Source organism: Sinohyriopsis cumingii, chromosome 15 (genome assembly GCF_028554795.1).
Source record: "Sinohyriopsis cumingii isolate HCF-2022 chromosome 15, ASM2855479v2, whole genome shotgun sequence".
NCBI lineage: Eukaryota > Metazoa > Mollusca > Bivalvia > Unionida > Unionidae > Sinohyriopsis > Sinohyriopsis cumingii.
Window position 1 is genome coordinate 18,696,814 of NC_142975.1, and position 15,751 is coordinate 18,712,564.

A 15,751-nucleotide genomic window follows, 5' to 3' on the forward strand; every position below is an offset into this window, starting at 1 on the left:
TCCCTTGCTTTGGCGTATGCAAGGTTATGTCCATCTACTTCAAAGATTACTTCATGCCAACATATTAGCTATGAAGAGTATACAGTGCATAGATGATTTGGTTTTTGATTTGATGTGAAGTTTATGAAACAAGTTGAAGAATGCTACTGTATATACTTGTGTGAAAGTACAATAAGTTAGGAAAAAATAAAAGCCTGGAAGAAGGGTAGTTGGCATGTCCACAGAACAAGGTCTAAACTTAATGCTTTGTAATAAAACCTTTTAGAACTTATTGTAAAATTAATGTAAATCAGCACAGTAAAACAAAATTTAGATATTGTGTTTCACCGATGCCATGTGTCTTAAAAGATTTGTATATAAGAATTGTTGATGTAGCAGTCTGTTTGAACTTGAGTTTGAGATGTTTCAAAAGAACTAGGAAAGAATGGAAATGGAATAAAATCACAAAATCATTAAAAGCAGGCGACATTATAGCTCGCATAAGAATCATTTCTTCATTGCACAAGTTTAGAAGAGTGTTTTATTGGATGGTTAGCTACTGATAAAGAGGAGATTACCAAAACACCTCACATATGTCCAGACTGCACCTTTTTACACCTCACATATGTCCAGACTGCACCTATATATATATATATCTATCTATATATATATATATATATATATATATATATATATATATATATATATATATATATATATATATATCTAGAACATGTTGGACAGAATCTTTCTAACATACTATCAGATATGATATAAACAAATCTGTATACTAGTAAATTCCTTTCATAACAAAATCCAGTGTAGTAAAATATTGGATATTACAGAGCACATCACTAACTCCCTTTCAGTTTTTTTAGATAATGTTAAACCTCAGTAAAACATTTTTTAAGATATATGATTTTTTGGTAGCCCCATGGATTTCACTATTGCCAGAGTTTAATGTATTTTTACAGGAATAATATTTCACAAATTTCGTTTCCTTGCTATATTTACAAGCATTTTATGCATGTGAAAATGAGTTTCAGTATTTAGACATGACCTGTGACTAGCTTTCTTTCTAAATAATTTTTATGTACATTTTTCATGGTCTGTTTTTAGTGTATTGACAAGGCCCGTGACATTCTGGACACAGAACTGACTGCTATGGCTGGAGAGAGCTACAGTAGAGCCTATGGGGTAATTTTAAATTTCATTCCATCTAGTCTTCTTTACCCAAATTCTTTTTAATACAACTATCACCATAATACAGTGGGACCCCGCTATAACACGGTAGTTGGGAGCCATAGAATCCGACCGTGTTATGAACCGAACCGTGTTATATGCAACCAACTTAGTTAGCTGAAGAAAATGTACCCCCCCAAAAAAAAAATTTTAAAAAGGGGTGGGGGGTAATACATGCGGGCGGTAAAATACGTGCTTTGTTGGCACAGTTGCTATCTTGAATTAATGCATATTAAATGAGAAATACACCTGTAGTGAAAAGAGAGAAGACATCATACTTTATTTAGACAACCATGAATTGGTACATATAAGTGAATACTGTTTATATATAAATGTCTAATGTATAGTATGATCAGAGTATCAATGCAGTGTACTCACCTGCGAACCTCATCATATACATTGAATCCACAATACAAGTGATTCCATCGAAAATATGCATACACAGCTTTAAAATATTCATTAATTTTGTAACAGGTCATATTGGTCTGAATTCAGTGGAAAAACATAGCACAATCACATAATGAATGACGAAGCACATTTACTTTGAAGTACATTCGAAGTCGGTAAAAGTTAGTTTGCGTTTTAAGCTGCTGTTGGCGTAAACTTTTACATACAAAAAGGAAACTTTCACATCACAGTTAAAGTGTTCCAGTCACATTGGAAAATGCAAAAATCTATCAAATTCCATCACTTTTATTTAAGTTTGGTACTGACTTCCTTTGAAGAAAACCTCTTTGCTGTTATTGAAAGATTGCAGTCGGCTTTCATTGATGAAGGCTGCATGCACTTTTGAAGTCGCCACTAAAGAACAGCTTTGGAGAACCAAACGAATGCCCATTTCTTATTGTGGCGGCAACATCAAATAATTGTATTGTATGATTGAGACGGGGATTTTTTCCATTTGCTGAGTACGTTTTCATAACAGTTGGTGCTTCAAAGGTAATCTGTTTCCCTTGAAATTTCAGCAAACTGTTTTATCTGGATACATTTTTAAAATTAATTGGCCGTCGTTTAGACTATCCTAGTTACTGTCCCTCCATGCCTGCTGAATAAACCAATAAGAATTTTTTAAATTTTTATTTTACATTTGTGGTAGCAGCGTGATGCTGCCTTCTACGCATGCGTCTGAAAATTAAGAAAGGGTCAACGGAAGATAGAGACGCAGGTGTTCTGACGACATGGATTATTACAGAAAACGTGAGTGTTCTGAAGGATTTAATTCTGAGTGAAAAGAAGAGGAATTTTACTTACCATCCACACACAAATGCGTCTTTGTAAATATATTAATTACTAGCGAGCGGCTGAAAATCTGATGAAAGAGATTACGAGAGAATGCCTCGTCCAGTTTATCTCCGTTACCAGAAATGTCAACAAAAAAGCGGATATTTCACAGCATACAGAACTCGTGCTAGATGTCAGGATAAGCGGATTATGATATAACAATGCACTGTTTAGATGGTTTGTCAGTATAGACAAAGAATTTGTTTATGTAACAATAGATAAATTTCAGAGCATTTTATATCCAGTTTGCGGCTTCCTTTCATGGGGCCTCTGAATTTCTGCACTCCAAACCAATGGTTGTATATAAAAGTTTAAACAGAAAACAATGTCGCCAACAAATAAAAAAAGCCACATGGTATGTTTTGCAGCCAATAAGGAAAAACAATCCAAGTTTGCAACATTGGCGAAGACCTACATGATCCCAGAATAAACTTTTTATGCGTTCTTTTCTTCTTCTTACTTTTAAGAAGAAAGAAAAAGTACTTTTTCGTGTACAAGAAAAATACATTTTCGTGTATGAGAAAAATACATATAAAATTTCAGGAGCCAAGCCACGATCGTCTTGCATTTTTTATTCATACGCGATCTCTATCCCAAAATGATAAGCAACTTTTTACGTTTTTTTCTGTATTTTTTAAGATTTTTTTTTTGCACAAGAAAAACACATGTATATAAAATTTCGGGAGCCACGCCATGACCGCGTTATATCCGAATTCACGTTATAACGAAGCGCATTATAGTAGGGTCCCACTGTATCATGTCATGGTTGAGACGATTCATAATTGTCATAAATACCATCTCATAAGTTAAATTCAACTGCAAACAAAATAAAGCATGACCTGCCATCACATAATGTGCCAGCAGATCAGGGTCTGTTTTGTTTGTTCTGCTGATTACTCCTAAACAACTGCATAGACCCAGATCTGCCAGCACATTATGTGATGGCAGGTAAAGGTCTGTGTTGTTCACAGTTGGACTCTATTATTATGTGAGTATAGATGGTACTTTTGATTCACATTTATTCACAGGGTATCAATGTTTGGTTCACATGATTGCTAGGGATTTTTAACGGGAATATAATACAAAGTTTATTGCAAACCCATTCCATTAATTTGTACAGCAAATGATTGGTATAAATCTTAAATTTTAAATTTAATATAAAAGACTATTCCAGCAAGAACGTGTGTCATCTCCCTATAGAACTTACAATTGCTGTGAATTATAAGTTTAATTATAATACAAAGGCTATTCCAACTTTAAACTCATTTCATCTCCCTATAGAATTCTTGGAGAAAATGAGTATTTATTCTGCAAAAATAGATTCCCACTTTTGGAGGCCCACATTTGTCACCAACAGTAGTATTCTGTATGGTGTAACATTTTGTTGCCATCACATGAGTGTGCACCTAATGGCAGAGTGAGATGCTTTAATGCTGTACTACTAGGTAAATATAGCGTCATTGGCATCCAGATCTTGTATATCTGTCATGTTAGAATCTAAATAATGATTGAAAAGTGCCATCTGTTTCAAAAGATATATGCCCGTTTTTACATGTTGCTATTGTTTGTACATAATCCCCTGCTGCTGACATGCACAGCATTAATTTAAAATTGCAAAAGATATCTATCTATTGGAATGGATATCTGTCTGTTGAAATGGATATCTATCTGTTAAAATGGACAATTCTTTCTGACTCTGAGTCATTATGTCTTTCATCATTTGTTTGTTAGAGGATGGTTTGTGCAACCTTGGAAAATCTTGGAGAGGTTTATTTGAAAGCTTTTTGAATATAATAAAATTTGATTTTATCCCCAAAAACTCCATGGATTTGTTGTTTTTTTTTCAAATTTAATCATGGCAGTTATTTTTTAAGGGATTACAAATATCAAAACTGAAATACATCCATTTTTAAATATAGGGCTTTTGTTATTTGGGGCTGTTTCGTTTGAGCATAAATGAAACCAAGGCAGTGCAGTGTAAAAATATATGCCATGGTACTCAGATAATTAGTGAAAGAATTCAAATAAAAAGGAACAAAATGCTTGACTGCATCTATGGGTGACTACTTGACATTAAAAGTACCTTCCTTGGTTCCCAAATATGCTATGCTTAAATGGCCAGTACCTTTTAAACATCATGAAGAAACAATAAAACGATATACAAATTTGTGTGGATTAAATAACACACAACACCTATAGCTAACAAAGTAATGAATGGCAGGGATTCAGTTTCTCTAAGATATTTTGAAAATAATTCTTGAAAAACCTTTGGAAATCCCTGAGTCCAACTGCAAACAAAATGGATCCAGATCTGCCATCACATAATGCTATGGCAGATCAAGGTCTGTGTTATTTTTTGTACTGATTACTCCATACAAACTACATAGATTCAGTTCTGCCCCTGTATTTTGTGATAACAGATCTAAATATGTGCAGTTGGCAATTGGAGTCAAGTTATAAGTAGGTAAAGATGGTAATGCAGGTTCATAGGAAATTGATCCATTTTGAAATACATGACTTAACGGGACCCCGAGTGGTCTTAAGTGCTCACTGTTCCAGATCACTGCCATCTTACCTCTGTTTGCGTGGGTTCGAGTCTTGGGCTCGGCCAGTGTGGGTATGTGAGAAAGCTTGCAAGTAGCTTCTCGTGGGCTGGTGGTTCTTTCCATGTTTTTTCCAGGTTCTTCCTCCACCATTGATATGGCCCGCCATATATAGCCTATCTTGTGCTGAAAAATGGCATTAAACCTTACAACAGCAACAATACGACTTAACATTAGTGTCCTATCGTTAAAGCATTGACTTCATCACTCTTCTGGTGACAACAGGTGCATGAATATCCGTGTTAAGATTGTCTTTGAGTTTTATTTCCCTGTCATATCTATGGATGGTGACAGAGTTACCCATGTCCATCCCATCATGTTCTGTCTTGTCACATCCATTCATCACACAGTTTGTTTAAATTTTATTTCCCTGCCATATCTATTGATGGTTTATATAGTTACATTGACGGTCCAATCACATCACTTCCTGTCATGTCACATCTATCACACATTTTGTTAAAACTTTATTTCCATGTCATATCTATGGAATTTGTTTGAGTTTTGTTTTCCAGAAGTATCTAACATATGATGTTACCGATGTCCATCTGGTTATGTCCTGCCATGTCACATGCATCTTTCACATCATTTTCACTTCTTAGTTTTGTGCAGTAATTACTGAAGTGTTGAACAGGTAATATTCAAATATAATAAATATAAAATGCCTTTTACAAATGTCAGATCACTGATGTTCTTGTTGCAGGCAATGGTGAATGTACAGATGCTGTCAGAACTAGAGGAAGTCATGCACTATAAGCTGCTTCCAGAAAGAAGGGATGCCATAAAACAAATGTGGTGGGACAGACTGCAGGTTGGAATCAGAAAATTTAGCCAGAATTTTTATATATGAAATTACTTAGAGTGGACATAATGCGAGTTAGAATCAATTAGAATATACTTAAAGAATGTATAAGGGATTATTTAACATGGAAAAGACATCATGGTAGATTTGATCAAGAATTTATAAGGGATAATTTAGAGTGTGACAGATTATGTGTTAGAATCTAAAAATACATCAATAATTTATAAGGGATTATTTAGAATGGAATAGACTACATGTTAGAATTTAAGAATAAATCAAGAATTTATGAGGGATAATTTAGAGTGTGACAGATTATGTGTTAGAATCTAAAAATACATCAATAATTTATAAGGGATTATTTAGAATGGAATAGACTACATGTTAGAATTAAGAATAAATCAAGAATTTATGAGGGATAATTTAGAGTGTGACAGATTATGTGTTAGAATCTAAAATACATAAGTAATTTGTAAGGGATTATTTAGAATGGGATAGACTACATGTTAGAAACATCAAGAATTTGTAAGGGATTATTTAGAGTGGGATAGACTACATGTTAGAAACATCAAGAATTTGTAAGGGATTATTTAGAATGGGATAGACTACATGTTAGAAACATCAAGAATTTGTAAGGGATTATTTAGAATGAGACAGACTACATGTTAGAAACATCAAGAATTTGTAAGGGATTATTTAGAATGGGATAGACTACATGTTAGAAACATCAAGAATTTGTAAGGGATTATTTAGAGTGGGATAGACTACATGTTAGAAACATCAAGAATTTGTAAGGGATTATTTAGAGTGGGATAGACTATATGTTAGAAACATCAAGAATTTGTAAGGGATTGTTTAGAATGGGATAGACTACATGTTAGAAACATCAGTAATTTGTAAGGGATTATTTAGAATGGGATAGACTACAAGTTAGAAACATCAGTAATTTGTAAGGGATTATTTAGAATGGGATAGACTACATGTTAGAAACATCAAGAATTTGTAAGGGATTATTTAGAATGGGATAGACTACATGTTAGAAACATCAAGAATTTGTAAGGGATTATTTAGAATGAGACAGACTACATGTTAGAAACATCAAGAATTTGTAAGGGATTATTTAGAATGGGATAGACTACATGTTAGAAACATCAAGAATTTGTAAGGGATTATTTAGAGTGGGATAGACTACATGTTAGAAACATCAAGAATTTGTAAGGGATTATTTAGAGTGGGATAGACTATATGTTAGAAACATCAAGAATTTGTAAGGGATTATTTAGAATGGGATAGACTACATGTTAGAAACATCAGTAATTTGTAACGGATTATTTAGAGTGGGACAGACTTCATGTTAGAAACATCAGTAATTTGTAAGGGATATTTAGAATGGGATAGACTACATGTTAGAAACATCAAGAATTTGTTGGGATTATTTAGAATGGGATAGACTACATGTTAGAAACATCAAGAATTTGTAGGGATTATTTAGAATGGGATAGACTACATGTTAGAAACATAAAGAATTTGTAAGGGATTATTTAGAATGGGATAGACTACAAGTTAGAAACATCAGTAATTTGTAAGGGATTATTTAGAATGGGACAGACTACATGTTAGAAACATCAAGAATTTGTAAGGGATTATTTAGAATAGGATAGACTACATGTTAGAAACATCAGTAATTTGTAAGGGATTATTTAGAATGGGTTAGACAACATATTAGAAACATCAAGAATTTGTAAGGGATTATTTAGAGTGGGATAGACAACATATTAGAAACATAAGTAATTTGTAAGGGATTATTTAGAATGGGACAGACTACATGTTAGAAACATCAAGAATTTGTAAGGGATTATTTAGAATGGGACAGATTACATGTTAGAAACATCAAGAATTTGTAAGGGATTATTTAGAAAGGGACAGATTACATATTAGAAACATCAAGAATTTGTAAGGGATTATTTAGAATGGGACAGACTACATGTTAGAAACATCAAGAATTTGTAAGGGATTATTTAGAGTGGGACAGACTTCATGTTAGAAACATCAAGAATTTGTAAGGGATTATTTAGAGTGGGACTGACTTCATGTTAGAAACATCAAGAATTTGTAAGGGATTATTTAGAGTGGGACAGACTACATGTTAGAAACATCAGTAATTTGTAAGGGATTATTTAGAGTGGGACGGACTACATGTTAGAAACATCAAGAATTTGTAAGGGATTATTTAGAATGGGATAGACTACATGTTAGAAACATCAGTAATTTGTAAGGGATTATTTAGAGTGGGATAGACTACATGTTAGAAACATCAGTAATTTGTAAGGGATTATTTAGAGTGGGACGGACTACATGTTAGAAACATCAGTAATTTGTAAGGGATTATTTAGAATGGGATAGACTACATGTTAGAAACATCAAGAATTTGTAAGGGATTATTTAGAATGAGACAGACTACATGTTAGAAACATCAAGAATTTGTAAGGGATTATTTAGAGTGGGATAGACTACATGTTAGAAACATCAGTAATTTGTAAGGGATTATTTAGAGTGGGACGGACTACATGTTAGAAACATCAGTAATTTGTAAGGGATTATTTAGAATGGGATAGACTACATGTTAGAAACATCAAGAATTTGTAAGGGATTATTTAGAATGAGACAGACTACATGTTAGAAACATCAAGAATTTGTAAGGGATTATTTAGAGTGGGATAGACTACATGTTAGAAACATCAAGAATTTGTAAGGGATTATTTAGAATGAGACAGACTACATTTTAGAAACATCAAGAATTTGTAAGGGAGTATTTAGAGCGGGATAGACTATATGTTAGAAACATCAAGAATTTGTAAGGGATTATTTAGAATGGGATAGACTACATGTTAGAAACATAAAGAATTTGTAAGGGATTATTTAGAATGGGATAGACTACAAGTTAGAAACATCAGTAATTTGTAAGGGATTATTTAGAATGGGACAGACTACATGTTAGAAACATCAAGAATTTGTTGGGATTATTTAGAATGGGATAGACTACATGTTAGAAACATCAAGAATTTGTAGGGATTATTTAGAATGGGATAGACTACATGTTAGAAACATAAAGAATTTGTAAGGGATTATTTAGAATGGGATAGACTACAAGTTAGAAACATCAGTAATTTGTAAGGGATTATTTAGAATGGGACAGACTACATGTTAGAAACATCAAGAATTTGTAAGGGATTATTTAGAATGGGATAGACTACATGTTAGAAACATCAGTAATTTGTAAGGGATTATTTAGAATGGGTTAGGCAACATATTAGAAACATCAAGAATTTGTAAGGGATTATTTAGAGTGGGATAGACAACATATTAGAAACATAAGTAATTTGTAAGGGATTATTTAGAATGGGACAGACTACATGTTAGAAACATCAGTAATTTGTAAGGGATTATTTAGAATGGGATAGACTACATATTAGAAACATCAAGAATTTGTAAGGGATTGTTTAGAATGGGACAGATTACATGTTAGAAACATCAAGAATTTGTAAGGGATTATTTAGAAAGGGACAGATTACATATTAGAAACATCAAGAATTTGTAAGGGATTATTTAGAATGGGACAGACTACATGTTAGAAACATCAAGAATTTGTAAGGGATTATTTAGAGTGGGACAGACTTCATGTTAGAAACATCAAGAATTTGTAAGGGATTATTTAGAGTGGGACATACTTCATGTTAGAAACATCAAGAATTTGTAAGGGATTATTTAGAGTGGGACAGACTACATGTTAGAAACATCAGTAATTTGTAAGGGATTATTTAGAGTGGGACGGACTACATGTTAGAAACAGTAATTTGTAAGGGATTATTTAGAGTGCGACAGACTACATGCAGAATTTCTTTGGTTTTTTTTAATTAGTAAATCCTTCAAATATTTAGAATGATTTTTTTAATGATGTTTTCTTGTCAACTCCAGTAGATCAGCATTTTAATCTTGTTATTCCCAGGGCTGTCAGCGTGTGGCAGAGGACTGGCAAAGAATTATCCAGGTCAGATCACTGGTTGTCTCCCCTGTTGAGGACATGAAAACCTGGCTGAAGTATGCCAGTCTGTGCAGAAAAAGTGGAAAACTGGTTTGTAACTTACCTGTTTAAAAAATGAGCTAATGAGATTTCCAGGTTATTTAAAATGCTAAGATGTTTTAAGAGTGAGGTTCAGTACTGTAGGTTTGGTATTATTTAATGTATCTGCACAAAAAAATGTGACAGTATTGGACAAGAATGTAAATATTTGACAAGTTATTGGTCAGTTCAGTGAACACTGTTGTTGCAAAAGAAAATATGTCTTCAAAAAGGAAGATTGGGTCAGTTAGCATTTTCGACAAATTGAACTGTAAACAAAATCTCTAGTCTTCATTAATCAATAATGGGAACTTTGTCCTTTGAATATTCTTTGCTCCATTTTGCCTCATCAGAGGATGTTAAATCCTTCTGCTTTGTTCCCTACATTTTATAAAGACATTCGGACAAGTTATTTAGATTTTATTTTTAAATAAAAGATAGTTATCTGATTTTTTTTATCTACACACCAAAATACATTACAACTTAAGCAATTTAAAGCACTGTGCACCCATAGTTTTGGTTTTAGTGTTTGCTCATTTCAAGATTTTTGAGGTCACCGACAAGAGAATATGTTAAAGAGGAACAGAGGCCATCTTGAAAATCTTGTTATTGTTACTCCATATGAATGGATGGCCATATCACCGTGGAGTTTTCTCTAAAAGACTTCTCATGATGTCTGGCTGATCCTATATGAAATGTGGCCGATCTTTTATCCAGTGTGGTTGCCATAGTGACCATCTTGAAAATAACATTACTTGTCCTGATAGGATGGTCATATCAACATGGATTTTTTTTTAATAAAAGACTTCTTATGATACCTAACTGGTCCTAAATGAAATATGGCCACCATCTTATCAACCTTGTTATCGCTACACCTGAGTAGAAAGCCATATTGAAATGGAGTTTACACCAGAAGACTTCTGATAATGTATAGTTGAACCAGAATAAAATTGGTGTTGATCTGATGTCCATTATGGCCAGTACAGTGTCCATCTTCAAATTCATGTTATCACTATTTCTCCTGAATGAATGGTCTTATCATTATCAAGGTTTCATTGAATGACTTCTTAATGATGTCTAGTTGATTGTAAATGAAAATGGTGCTGCTCTAGCTTCTAATGTGACTGCTACAATAACTATACTGAAAATCTTGTTATCACATCTTCTTCTAGATGGCTGGCCATATGAACATTGAGCTTTCAATAAAAGACTTCTTACGATGTTTATTTGGTACTAAACAGAAATGATGCTATTCTGTTATCAAATATGGCCATCATGGCATCCATCTTGAAAATTGTATTGTTTCTTCTCAAAAATGGAAAATCATATCAACATGGTGTTTACACCAGAATTCTTGTGATGCCATATTGGTCCTAAATTGTGCCAAGCTGTCATCCAAGATGTCTGCTACAGCAACTGATTTGAAAATCTTGTTAATGGTGAAGAATATCAGAAATGCATACATGCCAGTCATTATTAGTGTTGTTTTACAGCACTATTTCAGTCAGTGTTTATTAACTACACCCAATACTCATTTCCGTTTAATTTTAATTTCCAGATCTTACCTGCATTAGACATAGAAATAACTTTTTCAGCAACAGCATTGCCATTGTCAATATTACATTTTTAAAAAAATATTATTTGGGTTAATGTTTTGTGGGAAATATTTTGTGTTAAGGTTGTTTGTTCAAAGTTTTGGCTGGTCAGTTGCAGGAAGGATATATTAGCATGTAAAGATAGGCGAGATACCCTTGACAGTAGAGCTTATGGGATGGTCTGTAGTCTCTCCTCCATCATCTTTCATCTTTCCATCTTTTAGGGCAAATTTGTTATCACTACTCCATCTGAAGTACTTGGAGGATTACATTGAAACTTTACAAAGACTTTTATCTCATGGTCTTGTTGGTTCTAATGAAAATGATGCTGTTTGGACCTCCACCACAGTGGCCATCTGGAAAATCCTGTTATGGCTATTTCTCCTTATGAATGGTCATATCGACATTGGCTTTTCACTTGAAGACTTCTTATGATTCTTCATTGTCCTAAATGGAAATGGTGTGAATCTAGAATCGTCACCACAGCATACATCTGAAAATATTTATATCCATTATTCTCCTGAATGAACAGTTATAATGACGTGGCATTTTCACCATAAGATTTGTGATGTTTAGTCAGTTTTAAATGAAAATGGTGATGATAATGTCCAATATGGCCACCATAGCAGCCATCTTGAAATCTTGTTATTGTTACTTCTCCAAAACATATCATATCTGCACAGGGTTTTTACCAGAAGACTTGCTAAGATGTTTTCTTTCTGGTGCAAATCTGATTATGGCCAGCATTGTATCCATCTTGAAAATCTTGCTATCGCTACACCTCATAAATGGAAAGTTACTTTGACGTGGGTCTTTACATAGAAGAGTTCTTATGGTGTCTTGATGGTTCTAAAGGAAAATGATGTAGACTGACCCTCATTCTGGCCACACTGGTGGTCATCCTAAAAATATAATTGCCTCTATTCCTTCCAAATAGATGGCTATATCAAAATGTGGTTTTCACAAATAGACTTCATATCATACCTAGTTGTCATAAACCGAAATGGTGCCATTTGTTCAAGCCAATATGGCTGTTATGATTGCCTTCTTGATAATCTTATTGTCACTATTCTTCTTGTATAGGTGATCATATTGAGTAGTGGTTTTCACTAAAAAGACTTCTAATGATGTATACTTGGTCCAGAATAACAGTGATGCCATTCTGACATCTAATATGGCCACTACAGTAGTTCATTTTTAAATCTTCTTGTTGCTGAAAAATCAGAGATGTTTTTCAACACTTAGCAGTTTAAAAGAAGAAATGGTCTTCTCTTGAATTCCTAAAAACATATTTAGTCAAAAGAGCATCATTCCCTTTAAGGGATTCATGATTCTGTGAATACAGTAAAACCAGATGTGGTCTTGAAAGACAACTGTTTTCAAGGCCAGCAGTCATGAAAGACCATATTTTTAATGCACAGATGAACTGTGTTCTATAATGACCTCTGGGTGGGTTGAAAATTCACTTGTCCAGCTGTGTTATATAATGTAACAACCTCTAGGTGGGTTGAAAATTCACTTGCCCAGCTCAAAATGATGAGTAAAAACTTCTGGTGCTCAAGTAAATTTCCTAACCACTCATCTGATCAGGTGAATAACTACTGATTCAGGGCTGACCGTTGTTTCTTGTCAATGAAAAAGATGTTCTGTCAAGAATATTGTCAGCCCATTGAAAGTCCATACTTTCTTTCTACCTAAAGTTTATTTTCCATTTGTTTTGATCAAGCTTATACAAGTGCTTCACTCATTTTCAGTCCCAAAAACTGCTTACCAAATTGAGAGAAAGAACAGACTGGTCTCAGTTGTTAATTACTTACAAACTCTTGTTAAAAGGGTTGCATGAAAAGTTCTGGAAAACAACCTTTAGCAAGATCAAATAAGGTCCTTAATATTATCAACTTTTTTATTTCTGTAATAGCTGGTTGAGTAAGAGTTCTGGACAGGTCGACTTGCCAATCTAGCAGAGTGGAATTTTTAAAGATTTTCCAAGCCCCATGAGAGACAACCTGTTTGAGATCACATTTTGATGGCAAAGTGGAATAACTTTTCAAGACGGGTTCTGTCATATATTGTTTATGAGAAAGTGAAAAAGAAGGAAAGATGCCTAAATCATGCAGCGGTTATATGTTTGTTTGTCATGAGTTTGATTCCTGGTTCTGGCGTGTACTAGAGTACATGTTTGCTCCAATCTGAACACTTCAAGGTTTTTCTACAAATATTCACCATTTCAATAATTCATTGCAGTGATACAGTGTAAAAAAAGGAGTAAAATCATTGCTATAGAATTCAGTCTAATGCTGAAGGACACAAGGTAAAGTAGTACCATAATAAAGCATCTTAGTTTCTTTATGCAGATGTTCACACAAGCAAAATGAAAGTTTTATTGTAAACTCAAGCTTAAGAATGGTGAATATTTCATTCAAGTGGAGATCATCTGTGTCAATGAGTTGCCTTGATTTATGTTGTCACGCAATGTGCATATGTATACAGTAGGTTTAGTGGTATTGAGTGACCTTGATGAATGCTCTAAAGACAAATGATGTCACAGTGTACATATATATACAGTGATCTGTCTTAGTGAGTGGCTTTGATGATTGCTCTGAAGACATGATTTCACAATGTACATGTGTATACAGAGGTATCTTCTGTAATATTTCTGTGGTGTTTTCTGATTATCGGTGGATAGATGCAAATGTATTCAAACTGTTCATGACTTACATATGGGTTAGATGCAGTTGGGACAGTGGACATTCTATAATGGATAAGAAAACAACATTTTCTGATAAGTGATTGCCTACCTATGGTTTATGCTGTTCTCTTATGGCTGACTGGTTTTCCTTTACCTCAAAGTCCACCTCATGGCTGTATCTTACAGTGACTTTAGTTGGAACTCTGTTGTTATTAGCCAAGCTCTTCCAGTCAGTTTTCCTCCTGATGGTAAATTTAATCAGTTAAAATTAGATAAAGCAGTCAATAATCAGTGATCATGTTGTTTGACATTGTTTAATCAGCACTTTGACAGTGTTTGATTCTGTTCTTGGCTGTAAGAGTCAATCGGTACTTTGACAGTTTGGTTCTGTATGATATTATTATCACACAAATTGAAACCTGCTTGTTTAATTTCAAGTTGAGTTTAGTGGTTAGGAACTAAACGTTCAAACTGAGAACTGCCATAGTTGTCAAGAGAACCTAGTTTCACTTCTGACATCATGTTGTTGAAGCCATATGGAATAAATTAAGTTTAATGTATAAATTTGTGTACATTTTCAGTCCCTGTCTCAGAAGACCTTAGTGATGTTATTAGGGATAGATCCCAGCAAACACCCAGACCAGCCTATACCAACCAGTAACCCCAAAGTTACATTTGCCTACATGAAGCACATGTACAAAAACAACCAGAAAGTGAGTATAGGTTCAAATGAATTTCTTTATAACAAGTGCTTTGTATCATGTAATAATGTCAATGATATTACACTTATGCTTTGTATCAAGTCATGATGTACACTCAGATGTAAATGACGTTACACCAGTGCATTGTATCATCTCATGATGTACACTCAGATGTAATTGACATTACACTTATGCTTTGTATCAAGTCATGATGTACACTCAGATGTAAATGACATTACACCAGTCCATTGTATGATGTCATGATGTACACTCAGATGTAATTGACACTAGACCAATATATTGTATCATCTCATGATGTACACTCAGATGTAAATGACACTAGACCAATACATTGTATCATGTCATGATGTACACTCAGATGTAATTGACATTCCACTTATGCTTTGTATCATCTCATGATGTATACAGATGTAAATGACACTAGACCAATACATTGTATCATCTCATGATGTACACTCAGATGTAATTGACATTACACTTATGCTTTGTATCATGTCATGATGTACACTCAGATATAATTGACACTAGACCAATATATTGTATCAAGTCATGATGTATACAGATGTTAAAGACACTACACCAGTGCATTGTATCATGTCATGATGTACACTCAGATGTAATTGACACTAGACCAATACATTGTATCATGTCATGATGTACACTCAGATGTAATTTGACACTAGACCAGTGCATTGTATCACATCATGATGTTCAATCAGATTTC

General features: G+C 33.8%; 1 protein-coding gene across 2 annotated transcripts in view; it reads left to right on the forward strand.

Moving 5' to 3' along the window:
• Positions 1-15,751, forward strand: part of LOC149781363 (serine/threonine-protein kinase mTOR-like) — a 165,860-nt gene that overhangs the window by 91,531 nt on the left and 58,578 nt on the right. For both annotated transcript variants that reach the window (XM_089935452.1, XM_089935453.1), the window contains exons 35-38: positions 1,099-1,176; positions 5,806-5,913; positions 9,908-10,033; positions 14,887-15,018. In XM_089935452.1, coding sequence (XP_089791578.1) covers positions 1,099-1,176; positions 5,806-5,913; positions 9,908-10,033; positions 14,887-15,018 — 444 coding nt within the window. The remainder of the gene's footprint in view (positions 1-1,098; positions 1,177-5,805; positions 5,914-9,907; positions 10,034-14,886; positions 15,019-15,751) is intronic.